General features: G+C 38.1%; 1 protein-coding gene across 1 annotated transcript in view; it reads right to left on the bottom strand.

Moving 5' to 3' along the window:
• Positions 1 to 7744: 7744 nt before the first annotated feature.
• HCN1 (hyperpolarization activated cyclic nucleotide gated potassium channel 1) overlaps positions 7745 to 17713 on the bottom strand; it is a 207587-nt gene continuing 197618 nt past the window's right edge. Inside the window, exons 7-8 of the mRNA XM_048291595.1 lie at positions 12282 to 12446; positions 7745 to 10724 (exon numbers count right to left, since the gene is read on the bottom strand). Coding sequence (XP_048147552.1) covers positions 9898 to 10724; positions 12282 to 12446 — 992 coding nt within the window. The 3' untranslated portion in view covers positions 7745 to 9897. The remainder of the gene's footprint in view (positions 10725 to 12281; positions 12447 to 17713) is intronic.

Below are 17713 nucleotides of genomic sequence, written 5' to 3'. Positions count from 1 at the left end.
TCACCTCTCAAACTACTGCTTGCATCAGCAAGAAGATCCTGACTCCACCACATCTGTATCCTCTGATCAGGTATCCACAGACAGAAATAAGGCCTCCCCCAAGGTGCACCCACTTAATCTTTAGTCTAAACAAGCTCAGCTTGTTCAACCTCTCCTTGCCCATGCCCCTGGATACCTTGTGTATCCTTTGTTGGACTTGCTCCATTATTCAATGGTTTTCCTGCATTGGGGAGCCCCAGGCTAGACACAATACTCCTGTGATTTAGTCCCACAAGTGCTGCATTAAGGGAAAACATCACTTCCCTCAGCCTGCTGGCTGCTGCCCTGCTAATACAGCTGAGCATGTCAAGTGCTGCCTTTGCTGCCAGAGCACAACCTCGGCTCAAGCTCATCTCGTTATCCACAGCACCCTCATGTCCCCAGCTCTTCTACAAAATCATTTTCTACACAGCCATCTCTTGCGGTGGCTAAGTCCACTTTACACCCCCATGTTACTACGAAGTGGTCTCTCTCCACATCACTGTGCTGGAAAGTTCTTCCTTTACCAAGACCCTGCTGGTCGCTGGTTCTCGCCCACCTCCCATCCCTTCTCCCATTGGCTCCTGTTATGTCACTCACCCTTGCCTCTGCCCCCTAGCCCTCAGACCATTGGCTTCTGATGCTTTGCCTGCCCCTGGGACGCTTTGGGATAAAACCACGTGTGCGTTTCGTTCTTGGTTCTTTGTCCCTGCTTCCTTCGAGTGTGTTGGTTCCATTAAATGCCTCAGAACTGCATGCAGAGAACCCCTCTCGCCTCTTCATCTCTGGCTCGTGCTTAGACTGTGTGTGTGAGCAGCTGTTCACAACTACCCTGTGAGGGTGAGATTGTGTGCACGCGTGGGTGCTGGCAGAGTGCCGCCTAAGCGTCTCCACGAGGGACCCTGTGGAAAAAACGCAGCATCGATTCACCAAAGCCCTCCATTACAATAGCCATCCCTCAGACTGTAATGTTGAATAGGGTATTCCATACCAATTGCAAGTCTTTGCACTTGCTTTGTTGACCTTCATGACATGTCAGCCCATTTCTCCAGCCTGTTGAGGGCCCATTGAACAACCTTATCCTCTGCCACATTAATTGCTTCCCCTCCCTGACCCTGTCAGCTGTGGGGTGCTGGCAAATTTGCAGAGTGCACTTTGTCCCACCATCAGAGTTATAAGGACATGAAACCATATTGGCCTGAACAGTGATCCTAGAGGGATGCTGCTCATTACTGACTGTCAGCTGGACTGTGCACTCATCCCACAACCCATGCAAATGGTTTTAGGCATCAGATGAACTGCCTTAAAAGACAGGGAATTGCAGTAAATGGCCAGTGTTCGCCCTGAAAAAAAGAGCAAGAGTTCAAGCTGGACCAGGGAAGACTAGAAAAAAGGCTAGTGAATGAACTGCTAAATGAATAATCCTGAGCAGAACAGATGCACCATAGCTGAAAGGCTGGTACTACCATGAGACTTGGGGAACAGAGGTGAAGAATTTGTTCATAGTGCCTTGTACAGTGTGAGATTTCTTTACTCCATCCCTTAAAAGAAATCTCTCTGTTCAGTTCTATTGAGCTAGGGTTTTTTTTGTTGTACTCCAACACTGTTCTCTAATGTCACCATGGAATATAAGAAATTAAGGTAATAATCAAAATCCCTACTGATGGAACCTTAATCTTAGTATATGGTATAAACCTAATATATGATCTGAGAGTTCTACTTGCTGAAAAAAATCTAAAATGAAATGTCTGAAGTATTTTATTTAATATTTTTATAACCAGTTAACAGTTTAAGATTAGGAAATACTTTTGGTTAAATTATTCCCCTGCACCTAAAGTTTAAAAGAATAGTTTTGAGTACAACATTCTTCTGCTGGCTGAAAAACTGTCCCATCAGTCACTGATGGTATTGCATGCAGTTAGTAATGGCTGGAGGCTACAGATGGCTGTAAGCAACTTAACATCCAATATGCAGTCTCTGGATTCAAGGTATAGAACACTGGGCTATACTGCTGTCTGCATAAAAGCCTATGCATAAGATTTAGATATATGTAGATAACTGTTTTGGTTTTGTTCGATATAATTTATACATTACTGAATAGCTTTCCATCATTTTTGCTGTAAGGGCATATATTCAAGCTGCTAGTACCAATAAAATTTCAACTAATTTACATGAGTCCTATTGAGATAAGATGCTCCATCACAAAATGCAGTTTGTATGAGTGTTCTTAGATGTTAATTGTTAAATGAGTGACATCTCTTTTCCTCCCAAAACTCATTTGTTGTAGGGTGGTAGGTGTAGTCACTGGGCAGTATATTTATTTATCCTAGATTTGCTGTTATTATCTGGGATGAGCTTGCTGCTCCCCAGCTATAGTGTTAATGTATAAATAGATAGAATTCAATCATATTCTGGTTATTTTATTCTTGATGGACTTCAAAATAATGCCTAGCTCTCTTTAAGCCTAATATTTGCAGGACATACCATGAAGCAAACAACTAACCTTCCCTGATTATAGTCTCTGGCTGCCAAATACAGTTTTATCACAGTTTTCTGGGGTACTGTCATGATTTGTTGACTTTCACCATCAGTACAGTGTTCTGGCGTCACTCCCAGAAGCCAACAAATGACTTACAGGATGTGAAAAAATAAAAAATATTAACCAACCAACTGAACAAACAAACAAAACCAACACGAAGATAGGGTGATGTGTAGGATCTAAGTTAGAATAAATCTTTGGAAAAAACTTTGTTGAAAATCTCATATGCTGTGTCCCAGCCTCCACCGAGCCCTGATCAGTAGTATTTTTTGGGGGTTATTTGGACTGATTCACACTAAACTTGCTTCAGCCTGTTTTGAAGTTTAATTAGCAATGTTGATAAATCTTGTACACATTTTCCAATAATTGTAAAAGTAATTGTTAGACACAGAGTACAATGCTATTGTAACAAGAAAAATAATTACTACAGGATTTTTTAATGTAGAAAAGGTGCTACAAGGATTCGTTATATCAGTGACATAAAATGCCCAGAATACCCACCAGTTTTGTGATGTTCTTGACCATTTCTGTTACATCCTTCTTCTAGCAGGCCCATCTCTGACATCAACAGAAGCAACCAGCAAAGTGGGTCTACCAACTTTCAGTACTCAAAACAAACAAAACAAATTACCTAAAAGAAGTCCTGTATTTGTGATAGAAACAAGAGAGATTGATTTCTCCTGCTCCTCCTGCTTTATCGCTACCCTCATGGCAGAGCCGCTTGGCAGCCTTAAATAGGACGTGACATGTTGTCATCTTTCCTCCCCTATCCCTTTCATGTCCTGCAGGGAATCTCAACACAAATGCCTTATTTCAAGGAAATAATTTTTTTTCTGCCTCTGGCAGTTTTCTTTGCCTTTCATCTACTCATTGTTATTGTTACTTTTGCTCTTTTCATTGCGCTTTGGTGATGACATCAGTGTTTCCCGTTACTACTGAGAAGCTTCTCCAAACACATGAGAAAAAAAGGAAAAAAAACCCAAGACAACAATCATTCTACTTGATGCAATGAATTTTTTCACCCATCACAGCTGAAATGATGAAAAAACTGTTGTAGAAGACAGAACAATTTCTGTATGATCCAGATATTTGTATGTCTGTCTTGCACAGGAGTATTAAGGACAGGATAAGAGAGCAAAAAGTAACCCCAAGCAGAGTGCAGCAATAAACAATATGTGACCTCACTAACAATCACGGACTTGAAATAGCCAGTGTAACCTGGACCATGACATATGGTGCTGTGTGCTCAGTGTTGTCTGCTGTAATAACACTGCCTACACTATGGAAGTTTACCCCAGATATGTCAGTTTTTGCCACTTATTAACAATGCCAACTTTCTTTTTCTTAGCAAGCTGTTAAAACAATGACAGAAGACCAGTAAAAAACATGAATTCTCTCACAGAACACTTCACTGTCATAGACCTGAGCTGGAAAATAACAGCTATACGGTACTCATCTTCTCAAACTCCAAATCTCAGAGATGGCATACATGAGATACTTTTCATTATGATTAATGCAGCTCTCTCTGAAAACAGAGACCCAGTTGGAATGCTTATTTATAGAGGATCAAAACCTTAAGGATTTGTAATGTCCTTTTTTTTGGTTGTATTTGGCTTTTTTATTCTGGGACATTTAAATGTGTACAAACAAAATGGGAGAATAAAAGTCTAAAGATGCCGTTTCTCACTTTCTGGCTCAGAGGTTATCTTTGATCTAGCCCGCAGACAGATTACACAGTGTTTAGGGACACATACCACCTTAAGTCATATATGTAGTGGTGAACAAATTAATGTTTTCTCATGGCCTAAAAGCTTGTTTTCAAATGTTATGTGCTCTATAATTTCTCTGTGTGCATTAATTCAGTCAAGGTTTTCATTAGGAGTTCTGAATTGTGTCCACATCTTTTCCTCTTTCAAAACAAACATGAACAAAACCAACAGCCTTTAACTATACCATCTGTAATCTTATTTGTCTGGTGGGTCTGATGAACAGCTTCTTGCTACTGGAGAAAAGAAAGGAGACGTCAAAACCATTCTCTAAGATCTTTCCATGGCATTCACCATTTCTGCTGAGGGCACCATTATCTGTGACATAATATCAAAGGTCCAAGTGAATCAGTGAAATTACTTAAGTCCTTCCTGGAGGAGGGCATTAGCATAACACCAGTTGGTAAAAGGCACACAATGCATTTCCTTATCATGTTTGGTCCATTTTTGGTATTTTTTTGGGTTTCTTTTTTAATATTTCTCTGTTTTGATATTTAACATGCAGGAATCAGCTGAACTGAAATATAGTTGAGATGCACTGTCTACAAATATAGGTATGTGTTACTGTTGCCAAGATGACTTAGCAGAGGGTGAAGACAAATTACAGACAAAATGGGTATTGACTAGCAGATTTTAAAAAAACAAAGTTTGCAATTGCAATACAATCTACTTTATCATAGAAGGTCCAGATGTGAATTGATCAGTCTGGTACATACTTAGGAACATTTCTGGTTCTTTGTAAGACCAGCTCTACTACTGCTGTCCATCTTCTCACTTTACCTAGATTTCCTGTTGCAGTGGACAATGACCTGGCAACAGTTACTGCTCACATTGCCTCTTGGCTGAACCAGAGGAATGAATATAATTGGATGTAAATCTTCTAGCACTTGAAAAAAATTAGATGCTATAAAACACTGCAGGCCTCTCCTCAAAAATACAGACTGCATATTTGGTGTAACAAACACAGTAAACCCATTATTAATGTTGACTTTGCAGAGAAAAAAAATGCAATTCAAGAAGAGCCTGGCCTAGAACCCCAAAATGCCTAACTGCCCACATAAAAACTGTGATCTGCAGTTATTGTTCTCTGATACACAGGAACTTTTTAAACTTCAAAACCAGATCTCTACTTAAAACCTCTACACTGCAGTGACAAAACAGGAAACAGACTGCACATATTTGGCTTTCTGAAGAAAAGGTGTATAAGCATGAATAGAGGTCATACTCAATGTACCACCCACAGAACATCTTATATTTTGTGACGTTAAGATGATCAAGGTGATTCACAGTGCTAAATATACAAGCACAGGGTATTGATTGTTGGGGAAAAATCTATAAATTTAAAATTCACAGCATGTATTTCTCCTAGGACATTTCTCCTAGTCTAGGGCATTATTAATGCTCTTACAGTTCCCTGATCAAAAAAAAAAAAAGGAAGGAGAGGAAATGCAAAATCACTAAAGAAATAAATTTGCACAGCCAATTCTTATAGTGTTCAGATAATGCTTGTAGCTCAGACCTACCATTTGTAAACAAAACACTTTCTGTTCCCATACTGTAACAATTTTTTGGTGTGAAGAGGACTTTGAACAGCAGAAATTACTGTCACTGAGTATTCCCAGAGCAGTTGCATTTCAAATTTAAAAGTTTAATATCTCTTTTTTTTAAATGAATTGCTTTTTCTTAACTGAACAATGTCACTTATACAGTAGAAAAGAATGCACATGTATAGAAATACTAATGTCAGTGTAAGAACTCAAATTTTGAAAATAGAAATATTTAGCTTAACTCATAATGACATGCATCAAGGCATGGAAGTTAGCTATTTAAAATAAAATTTACTTTGGTTCCAGTCCAAGGCAAGGTAGGAAGTAGGCTAAGGTAAATAGAGATATAAGAAATGGAGAGATTTAAAAAATCTATCAATTGGTGTGTAAATACACATCAATATTACATGTAATGATATGAAATACCACTTAAAAACAATCCTTTGTTTTGTTTGCTTCTGCACACAAACATGGATGAAATAATAAGACTGAATCAGACAGCAAAGTATACTCTGTGCAGTGGTCAAATGTAGACAGGAGAACCAAACTCTGCTGCTTAACAAAATTCTTCTAGTGCAATGCTGGTATTTTTGAAAATCACTTAATTGCCTACCATTGGAATAGAGCTGTATCCTAATAATGCAAAGTGAAAAAAACAAGAAATACTAGTGAAAGGAAATCACAATGCACTTTAGAGTGAAAATTTAAAATACAACTACTCATGCTTGCTGAAAATCAGTTTATCAATCTAGGATTCTATTGATCCTACTGAAGTTTACGTAAAACACAGAATGTGCTATTGATTTGAATGGACTGTGCTTTCTAATTTACAATGACCTAAAATGTCATTAATGAACACTACTTCCATGTCAATGTTCCCTTGAAATCGCAACTCTTATACCCAAGTTCAGAGGTACATCATCTGGGATTGGCACACACACTAAGACAAAGTGAAAATATCATAGAATACACTTCCTTTAAGTTACACTAACAACTATTTGCAATTCTCCTGCAGGATATTTAATATATAAAAACAAGCTTAACTTTCATGTATTTGTACTCATAATGTATTTCAGATAAATGGTAATAGCTTAAATGAGAATTTAGTGAGAAAATTAATTTCTCTAATCTGCAGAGGAAACACAGTTTAGGAATTGCTTGTGTCAATCAAGTAGTATCCTTGAATTTTGAAGCCCTCTGATTTCAGGACTGTACAGAATTACTCAGGCAGCTGTTTCTCCACCTCCCCATACTTAGTGCATACCACTTCCAGGCTCAGAATAAAGAAAAGAGATAAGAGTTCTTTTATGGTAAAGCAAAACTTGCTCAGTTATAGAGATATTGGAAAAAAAAAAAAAAATCATGGTTTTATTTTTTTATATATTTTCTTCAATTTATTAATAATCTTTTATATTTGTTTATTTATGGCTTTGAGCAAAGACAAAAGAAAAAATCTAACTCATCCCTGATCATACAATTATTGTAAGAACCAGATCTATATTCTTCCCAGCAGCAGTAATATCCAACCTTTTTCGTTAATACATTTCATCTTGTACAGATGTGAGATTTCATACTTATGGGCCTACTTATGTACAGAGAAAATAGGTCACTTCTGAAACTAGCAATGGACCTTTATATTACAGGAATGTGAGTCATTTGTTTCTTAATCTAAGTATATATACATTCATACATACATATATATATATACGTATATAATTTTATACCCTGTACCATTTTTTTTAATTAACATACAAATCCTAGATATTGTCCACTCTATTACAAAGTCATTAAAAATTATTTATGGTTTCACTGAAAGACCATGTGAATTAATATTTCTTCATAGTGCTTAAAATAAAATAAAAATATATATAAAAATATTTTGCTACTAACCCCATTTCTCCTATTAAATGTAAACCTTAAACAGTTTTCAAGATCAGTATATGATCTTAATTAACTGACAGAATTTGTTAGCATTAAAATAATATAAGGGGTATTTTACTCATAAATAAATGGTCTTGCAGCGTATCCATAATGTTTGAGACACTTTTTTTAAACAATCATTTCCCCATTTCCACTCCAGGTCACTTAAATTAATGGCAGCAGCATGTTAGTGGGTTAATTACATTGATCTTTACTAGTGAATGTGAGTCAGCAAAAAAAAAGGAAGATTTTAAAAAATTTTATTTGATGTACCACTTTAGTAAAAGGTATAACAGGCAGCATGGGTTCAAGCTCTGTTAGCTTTAGAATATTTACTTGGCTCTCAAGTACATCTGGATTCACTGCATTACGTAGTTTGTGATGTTATTTAGTTTTTCCATGCATCATTAAACTCAGCATTGATGGGAAGAGAAGAACTCCTTTGCATTCACTTCCTTAACAGAGTCAGCTGGGTTTTAAGGAACAGAAAATATGCTTGTATCATATCCATAATGCTGATTTTTCAGTGAGTTAAATTATGACACATTTAGTTTCAATCTCTATTTAATGTGACAAATTAGGCACAAATGATTACGATTTTTTTTTTTTTTGTGGATAAGATAATGTGAAGGTTTGAGCAAACAAAACAAAATGTTCACAAAACAGTATGCTTTAACCCTGCTTTCTGTCACCATTTCCTTTCTGTTTTGAAGACATAAAAAATAATAAACCTCATACCTATGGGCTATGTTTGACACTACATGCCTTAGGATATACTAACCATTTAATTACAATATACACAGAGCAAATCGTGCATTTCCAGACAGACTTGATGCTATATTATATTTATTTTTGTAAATTAACACCACAGTCAACTACAAAACTACAGTGAAGACACAGAAAGCACCTGAAAGTCTAAATCAAGCTGTGGTTTACAAATAATCCTTTAAATGAAAAACCTCACTTCTAGACTTAAACCAGAGATTCAAAGTCAGCATTATAGGAATTTTAAGGTAGACACAATTAATGAATGGTTATTATTGTCTAAGATACCGTAAAGCCTTTTCCTACTGACCAAACCTATTTTTATTGTCTTTTTTTTTTCAAAGCATGCATGGAATATTCTCAGATGCTACTGAGGGCAAGAAGAAAAGTGATGGTATTGGTGAAGTACAAGCGGTTTGCAGGATCAAGCGTACAATTTTGCATAAAACATTGCATGTAAAAGTAACACTGTAGGTTTTAAGCCATTGCATTACAATTTAACAGTTGTGTTGCACTTAGCTTTAACAAATTTTAAAACTGTAAATTTTGAAGTGAAAAGCAGAACCTAAATTCCTAAACAAAGACCTTGCAATGGTACACCACACAGCAGCTATTTTTGCTTGGGTCTAAAAAGTTATTTACAATGGCAATATTTAGTCTTTGAAAAGTCTTTAGCAGTGTGAAGATCAAAGTCCACCCAATTCTCTTAGACAACAGAAGGGTTGACATGCCATGAGGTTACAAACTATCCAGAGGAGTGCTAGTGCCTCCCTTTACACTGCAGGTGTTTGCAATATAATTCTTTTCCAATCTAAATTCCAATGGATGGTGCTAACATATGAAATGCAATGTGAAATCACAACTGAATTCTTCACGAGAAATTAACAACGTATATGCAATAAATGAAGTAACAAAGGTTTCAGAGTATCACTCAGTCAGTGCTATGTGTTAAATCGATTTTTTTTTTTTAAATATACTTGTTTGAAGTTTGTCATTGTGTTGACGATTTCCCCATGAAAACAGCCAATCCCATAACCAGAGAAATCTCCTAGGCTGATTTTAAGGTCAACACATTAAAAATAAGTAATATTAGAGCTAAATTTAATCTTCTGTAATGGTTGCGAAAAAGGAAGACATGAACTCAAGTTTTTTTAATTGCTTTTATATATATATATATTTAGGTATATATATATATAAAACTTTTACATTCGTTACATAGGGCAAAGCTGTCTAAATTATTTTTCTCATAGTAGACTGCTGGGGCACGTTGGGAAACAGGCTAAAACAGTTCGGGGGATGGTGCTCGGTTTGTTGCAAGTCTGTTGCTCACAGTCACCAGGGATCATAAGTTTGAGGCGAACCGCGGTTTATCTCCCTCGGGCTCTGTGCTTAAGACTGTGGAAGAATCCCTTTGCAGCGGGGCTGCGGGCGGCGCGGCCCCGCGGTTCGGGGGGATGGCTCCCGAGGACATCTGCCGGAACAGCGAGACCCGCTGGGGCACGGTGGCCCGGCCGGCTGGGGGCACGCCGGGGCCCGGGGCGGGCTGCGGGAGGGAGGCGAGGGACTCGCCCACGGTGGGATGAGGCCTGGCGACCAGCGTGGAGATTTCGTGGGGTAGGGAGGGCTGCGATGCGGAGAGCGGCCGCACCTCCCGTGTCAGGTTGGTGTTGTGGAGGGCCTGGGTGCTTTTGTGCACCTCGTTCTTCTGCGCGGCTCCCGGCGGCGGCGGCTGCTGCTGCTGCTGCTGCTGCTGCTGCTGCTGCTGCTGCATGAGGGAGAGCTGCGAGGCGGTCGGCGAGGCGTACTGGAAAGTTCGGCCGGCCAGCGGGCTCTGTACCGGCGGGCTGCAGACGGCCGTGGTGTAGGAGCAGGGCGACAGGATGACAGCCTGCTGGGGCGGCTGCGTGCTGGGCGAGGGCGAGTGCAGGTTGGTGTGCGAGAGGCTGCTGGTGGTGTACACGGGAGGGGACTGCGTCCTGCCGCGCGACGACGAGGCCGACGTGCTGGAGTTGAGGGTTGGCATCTGCTGCAGGCTCACCGGGGCGATGGTCTGCACCATCTCCCTGTCGTGCTTCACGATCTGCTTCAAGATCTCATTCTCCTGGTTGTTGAAGACGCCGGTGTTGAGGTCCTTCTGGAACTTCTGCAGCAGGATTGAGTTCTTCTTCCCTTCACAGAGAGGCAGAAGAGTTAGTGAGGCTGGGGCGCAGGGGCAGAGCCCTGCTCTGGCTTTGTGTTTCAGCACCCATCCCTGAGGGCTATGTGTTGTAAAAACCTCAGCAGGCACCGGGGTGGCTGATGGGGGCACTGCTCAGCCACCAGCCCACAGCCGCACTCCAACACCTGGCCTTTCTCTGCCCCCTCACTTGCAGTTTACTGTTACTACTACAATTTCATGTACGAACCATAATTTCCTGAACAACTGTCAGAAAAAATCATCGTGCTCTGCATCTACATCATCTTTCTCTCTTGTTGCAAAAGTGTCTGAATTTCCACTGAACAGTTACATATTTTACAAGCACATCTGCCATCTAGCACATTTCTGGGAACTAGTTACTAGACATCAGTAACCAGTGTTTTTAATGGTTTGTGAACTAACATGAACTGATGGATAATGTGACACCTGCTTGGACAGTAAAGACAGCTGTACACTGTGACCGGATGTCTGCTTGATGGCTCGCAGTGTCTGTAAGATGTAGACACTATTCTGTCTACATCATCAGATGCACAGGAACACAATGGCACTCAATTGCCTTTTTTTATTTTTTTTGATAAAAGACTACACTTCAGATGGGGTTGCTACTACGAGAACAGACTGGAGTTTTGCTGCTAATATTTTTCAAGCACATATTACTGAGAGTTGGACTGCAGTTCAAGAGGGTCTTGAGAGACAAATTGTAGGAGTTTAATGCAGTGAGTTGATGTGGAGAAATCCTCAGACTGAAGTTTTGTTGTGAAGTTGAGAAAACACCACCTAACAGGATAAGTGATTTTTTTTTTTTTTTTTTGCCCGGCTGTGTTTTAAAAGCAGTGTCAGTAATGATGATCAGGGTGCAATTCTCCTGACCAAGGAATGTATGTTTTGCCCAGTTTTAGAGAAGTCCATAATACTGGAACAGCAAGTTCACACCTCGTGTTTTGATAACCTGCCATACCCTTCTGCCTTTCACTTGCATATTGTTGGCCTGGTTTTCTGATTGCAGGCAGATCTGAGCAATGCCAGTGTGCAGCCATCAAGGCTAGCAGTGCCCATGTTGTGAGGAAAATGAGAGCCCTGCTGCAAGGGATTAATTCACTTCAACAAACAAGGGGTTTGTGAGTGCTGAGAGGCTTCAGCTCTTCCCAGCATTATAGATGTCATCTGTAAGCAATTTATTTAGGAAAATATCATCTACTGCTTGTGACACAGCATAAATCCTATCAAGTGCTGAAGACAGCAAAACAAATCTACAGGATTAATAAATAATACTAATGATAATTAAAGTATGAAAAATAATCCTCAGAAGAGTACAAGAGCTTTCTAAAAGTCGGTGGTTTTTATTATTTAAAAATGAGATGGCAAAATTTCTTGTCTGCATACATGTGTTATTTATAGATCAAGAAAACATTTACTGCAGTATAACAGAAAAAAAAAACTTCTAAAGAGGGGTATTTTATCATGCAGCTCAAGGGAAAGAAAATGCAGAAGGGATTTAAGAATTAATCATATGCAAAAAAAAAAAATACCTATTCTGTCAAGTCGATCAATTGCCACTGTTTCAAAGGCCCTTCTCATCATGGGGTACTCTTCCAGGACCTCATTGAAGTTGTCCACTGAGAGGGAGTACAGGCGACAGTATGTGTCTGCTCGTACACTGGCAGTTCGACGGCCCTTGGTCAAAAGGCAAATCTCTGGGGAGAGAAAAATTCAGCACACACTGAAAACAAAGAAGTTACTGAACCATGTGGAACTTTAAAGTTAGAAATTGACTGAGTGCTAAAAAGTAATAATTTAGTACACAGCAGCAATTTTTTCTACTTCTGCTTACATAAGGTTGCAGGACAGTTCTGAAGGTATTTGATTCTATTTTTGCTACTCTTGAAAAAATAATTCATGTCATTTAAGAGCCCTGCCTATAGGTTTTCTGAGTCTGAACTCTGATTTTATCAAGCCTTTTTAAAATAGTACTTCAAGTTCTAAGAAATGATCCATCAGCTGTCAAACACAGCTTGATGACTTTGATTAACCAAAGTGCTGAATTAACCCAAGAGATTCTATTTATTTTCTTTTAAATATACAGCTGCCATATAGAGGATCAATCCCTTTAATCATTCACCAGATTTACTAAATGAATGCAATACATGATATCATGATATAATGATATTTTAACATAAGAGCTGTTCTGAGAAAAAATACTTGAAGCATGAATGTGCGTTTCCTTGGGGTTAATGTTCTAGGTATTTTAAGAGAGAAAACTTACAAGTTTTGACTTTTTTTCTCATTAGATTAAAAAATGGAGTTCATATGATTAGTCTAGTAGTACCTTTTCTCTGCAAGTACCCCCAACAGGAATTCCTTATTCTGGAACAGTGGAAACTAAAGCCATATGCAGAGTCCCAAGAAGCAGCCCCAAACTTTTGACTTCTAATTCTCAAACCCACATTAACAGGGTGACTGCATAGAGGCCAAGGTGTCTGAGGCTTGTAACAGCAAAACATATGGGGTAGAATATTTATTTGCGTATTTAGATTAAAATACAGAAAATGAGAAAGTTATTTGCAAAAAGTAGTGCTTGAGTTGATCCCCTTTTCAAACTGTGGGGTAAGAACACACTTAGAAATATCAAGAATTCTTGAGCTCAGGCAGGGTGAGAGAGTTTCCCTGCTCAGTTCCAGCACTCAAGCGGTGCAAGTTCATACCTGTATTTAAACACTAAAGTAGGAAACTGTCTCCTACCTTGCTTTTTTCTCCATCACAGGCTCAATTTCAATCAAACTATCATTTTCAAGTGTGGAAAAACAAATAAGTAATTCTACAGACTTCAATTCTATTAAGTACCAACATAGTTCTTTGGTTGGTTGGTTTTTTTTTTTTTTGGTTTGTGTTTTTGTTTGTTTGAGTTTTGTTGTTTTTGTTTTTTTGGTGGGTTTTGGGGGGTTTTTCAGTTTATTTTGGGGATTTTTTGTTTGTTTTTTTGTTTGTTTGTTTGGGGTTTTTTTGCTGCATGTCTTTAAGAAATATATCTTTTCTTAATCTAGAATATGAAGAACCTTGATTTTTTTTGTCTCATACTTCTTCTTGAGGAATTTCCACATGCCACCTAACCCTGAAGGCTTAGGGGATAAGATGCTTAAATTATAGTGGAAAAATCAAAGTAAATTAACATTGGACCTGTACTAGCACAGAATGTACTTAAACCCCAACAGCTCTGGGGAGAATTTATAGACACTACTGGGAGAGTAGAGTAGAGAATTTATAGAGAATACTGGTAAGAGTCTTGACCTGAAGTCACAAAACTCGATGCCCATGAAATAATGACAGTTTACTGTAAAGAACCAGCCAGGTATAACCGAAGTCAGTCCTTTCCTCTTCTCACTCCTAGCTTAGCCTGACCTCTTCTCCTTAGATAGAACCCGCGGCATTTTAGTTACAAGAGAAGGACGTTTTGCCCAAAGGGAGCACTTAAATCCAGTCAATACCTGTTCCATTTCCTAAGATGTTAAGTCTCACAAAGAATAAAGTTTTACAATATGTGGTTGAATTTAGAGAAAATTGTCTGGAAACTGTGTGACTAATGATTACCTCTTGATTTTCAGCTCTCTTCTATTAAAAGTGCTGCAAACAATACAAGACACATAAAGAGGTGTTTTCTGCTACGCTCAACAAATACTTGAGTTTAAAAAGCATCAAATGCCCCAAACAAAACAAGCATCTCCTAAATATCTATCATTCTGTGGAAAGAATTAGAGAAAGTACAGTTTTCGTCATTAATAATCTTGACCACTTTATTGTAGATTGCTTAAACAAGAAGGATGGGACGAAACCATAAGAGACAATGTTAGATTTCATCACAGGACAATGAGACCATGGAATTTGTGGATACTACTGCAACAAATATAATTGCTTTTTTTTCCTTTTTTCATCTTCTATTATTCTTGTCAAGTAAGGTGAATGGAAAAAAATCAGTGAAAACTACCATCTGCAGACTCTGTCAAACCACAGCTTCTGGTTGAAGAATGTATGTCTGGAAGGCTTTTATTATCTGTAATCCTACTAGTTAGATAATATAATGGGTCAGAAAATATATGACAAATATCCCAGTGCCAAGGAACTGGTCAAGGAGTGCATCTGTGGAGCCTGCCTGCTCAGGAAGAAAAGAAAGCTTTGTGTTCTCAAGTCCAGTTGAATGGTCTCATTCAAAAGATGAACTACAGTTTTCTTACAAAAAACCCACTGTGTGATTAATACCCATTATTGCATTTCCAGCAATGTTTCTTGACTGATTAGAACTGTATTATAGTCCCTGACACATCATCTATATTGCCTCGTTATATGTATCAATAGCATAGTTTGTAGTCTTTCCACAAGACTAAGGTGTTTGTTGATTGTATGTGTTAATCTATCAGCTCTTTGTTTGGAACAGACCCTCAAGAGTAGTAAGACGTAATATATGAAATCTTCCATACCTGGACCAGAGAGGAAGAACACAGAATATTGAAATGTGTTCCCATCAAACATTTGTGTTCATTTAAATAAACCAAAGTGTTTGTTTTTTATGAAAAGAATGAAGTAATGAAAATATCCATGACATATTTAAAATGAGTCTTAGCGACATCAAGTACACCAGGTGCCCTTATCAATTATGCTCTCCTTTATGTTCAATTTATTTAAATAGACTAGGAAATACAATAATAGCATAGGAGTGTGCAGTGAAACACAGAATGCATAGACTATTTTTAAACAGCTTGGACAAACAAGGTTCTCTATTAGCATAAAAATAAAGTGTTGGCAGGATATTACTCACTAATATTCCCATCTGCATTTGGCATGGTGCATTGCCTTCAAGCTGACACTTTCAGTGTGTCAAATACTACTGTCTTTACTTTCCAAACAAAAGAATTTCTTCAATTCTAATTAATAATTATGTATTAGGCTACAATGAACCTGTAATTCAATTCTGAATGCAAATTTTACTTTAATTAGTTAATCTCTTTGGACAACTGTTCCCTAGAACATTATGAAACAAATGTCAATCACTACCCTAATGAAAAGTGACTGTTTGAAAGCACTGAATGGTGCTAGAAACATTAATTTGTTCTTAAAGTCCATATTTAATGCAAATGTAAGTAATTCATCTGTGAAAATCATAATTTGTGGTCTGCTCGGATCAGGTCTTTCCCACAGAACAATACAGCCCTCAAAAGAATATGAAAATGGGCTCAAATACAATGTACTTTTTTCTGTGAAGACACTAAGTAAAAAGTGCAATGATAGAAGTCTGAAGTGAAGCTTGTTCCAAAAATTCTAATAATCAAAAGCGATCACCGATGTATTGGCTGCACACAAACATGGGTCGTGGTTTAGTGATGGAGTTGTAACGGCTGGACTCAATGATCCTAAAAGTCTTTTCATTGTAAGTGATTCTTTGATTCTATGGCAGGATTTCAGCAAGAGCATCAGGTTCAATTTTTGGAACACCATGGATTTCTAAAGAAGCTTGCCCATATTGGTATCTTGTAAAAGAGGGAATGCATAGGTTGTATTTTACTATTGCATTAATGTGAGACAACACTCCCCATAGAAATTCTACATACCTGAAAGACAGCAATAAGGAAGCCTGACTTCAGGAAAATCTGAACGAATTAAGGTGACACAGCCCACAGGATGAATTTTAAAGAATTTGGATTAATAGGCCTTTTGTAAGGATCAAGTTTTGATTCCAACTTTCATTCCAAGGTTCATTGTTCTTATGGACTGTACTGATACTGTAGGTGATAATTTTTCCCCTCCGTGGTTGCTATGTGATGCCTAAACACTTTTTTCTTCGAGAAATTAAGTGCTGTTTATGGATGTAGAGGAGATTGATCAGTAGCACCATGTACGATGTTGATCTCTTCTTTAGTCTTTGTTAGATGGGTAATGTATCGACTGGCCATCCTAGCAATATTTTCTGGTTTCCATTTTATACAGACTAGGAAAATTCCTCTTTTTACTCTGAGAAGCAGTACGGTTTATCTGAGAATGTATACTTCTCCATTCATCATCTGTTCATTTTACATATAAATTATATTCCAGATGTAATTACTCAACCTCATATGTCATATTAACATTTGACTAGAGATTAAAATCTGCAGGAATTAAAGTATCAATATAAAGTTGCCTTGCAGACAAAATGTGTCCACAACAGATGAACTGTGTTGATAAAGGTAAGTTATGAGTCCAGGAGTTAGTGAGTTCACTGAAGGACACCAAGCCAGTTCTGTCTCCATGGATCACATTTTTTATCTTAGATGTTACACTGTATAAACAGAACTTAATACAATAAATTACTGTATGTGTATCTTTGTCTTGCAAGGACACGAAGATCAGAACTATGGCACAAGTTCACTTTACTAGGTGCAGAAATTAAATTTTTGTAGTAATGAATAAGTGTATTCAACAGTATTTTAGCTATATAATGTCTATATTAAAAGAAATTAAAAACAACTAGCAGTTTTTATGCATTTCTGTCCCATTCTGAAGCTGTGTGATTTCCCATCATCTGTCACATTTAACATTACAGGGTCTAGTGAGATGTCCTTCCAGCTGAGGACAGCTGACTACTGCTCAGTTCCTCAGCAGGAAACTTGTTTCTTCTTTTAGTGGGCATATAGATTGCTGTGCAAATGGGTGAGCAGCTATTCAGGCTATTTGATTACTTCCAGCAGCAGCAGAAAGATGGAAAATCAAAGCAATTGAAAAGCTTGGGTCAGTCAGTCTAACAGACTTGGGAATCTTTTCTGAGAACAGGACAGTGGATTAGAATATTGTTTATTTTATAAAGAGCAATGAGTTACTAAACTACCGTAGACAAAACTTAAATATACAAGTGCTCTTTCTATCCACCCATCTTGTAAGACTTCAGAGTCAGCTTCCCAGAACCACCATGTTTAGGCTATTCTTATTTTCTAACCGCTCT

The sequence above is a fragment of the Corvus hawaiiensis genome, chromosome Z (assembly GCF_020740725.1).
Source record: "Corvus hawaiiensis isolate bCorHaw1 chromosome Z, bCorHaw1.pri.cur, whole genome shotgun sequence".
Taxonomy (NCBI): domain Eukaryota; kingdom Metazoa; phylum Chordata; class Aves; order Passeriformes; family Corvidae; genus Corvus; species Corvus hawaiiensis.
This window is presented reverse-complemented; position numbering and strand designations above follow the sequence as displayed.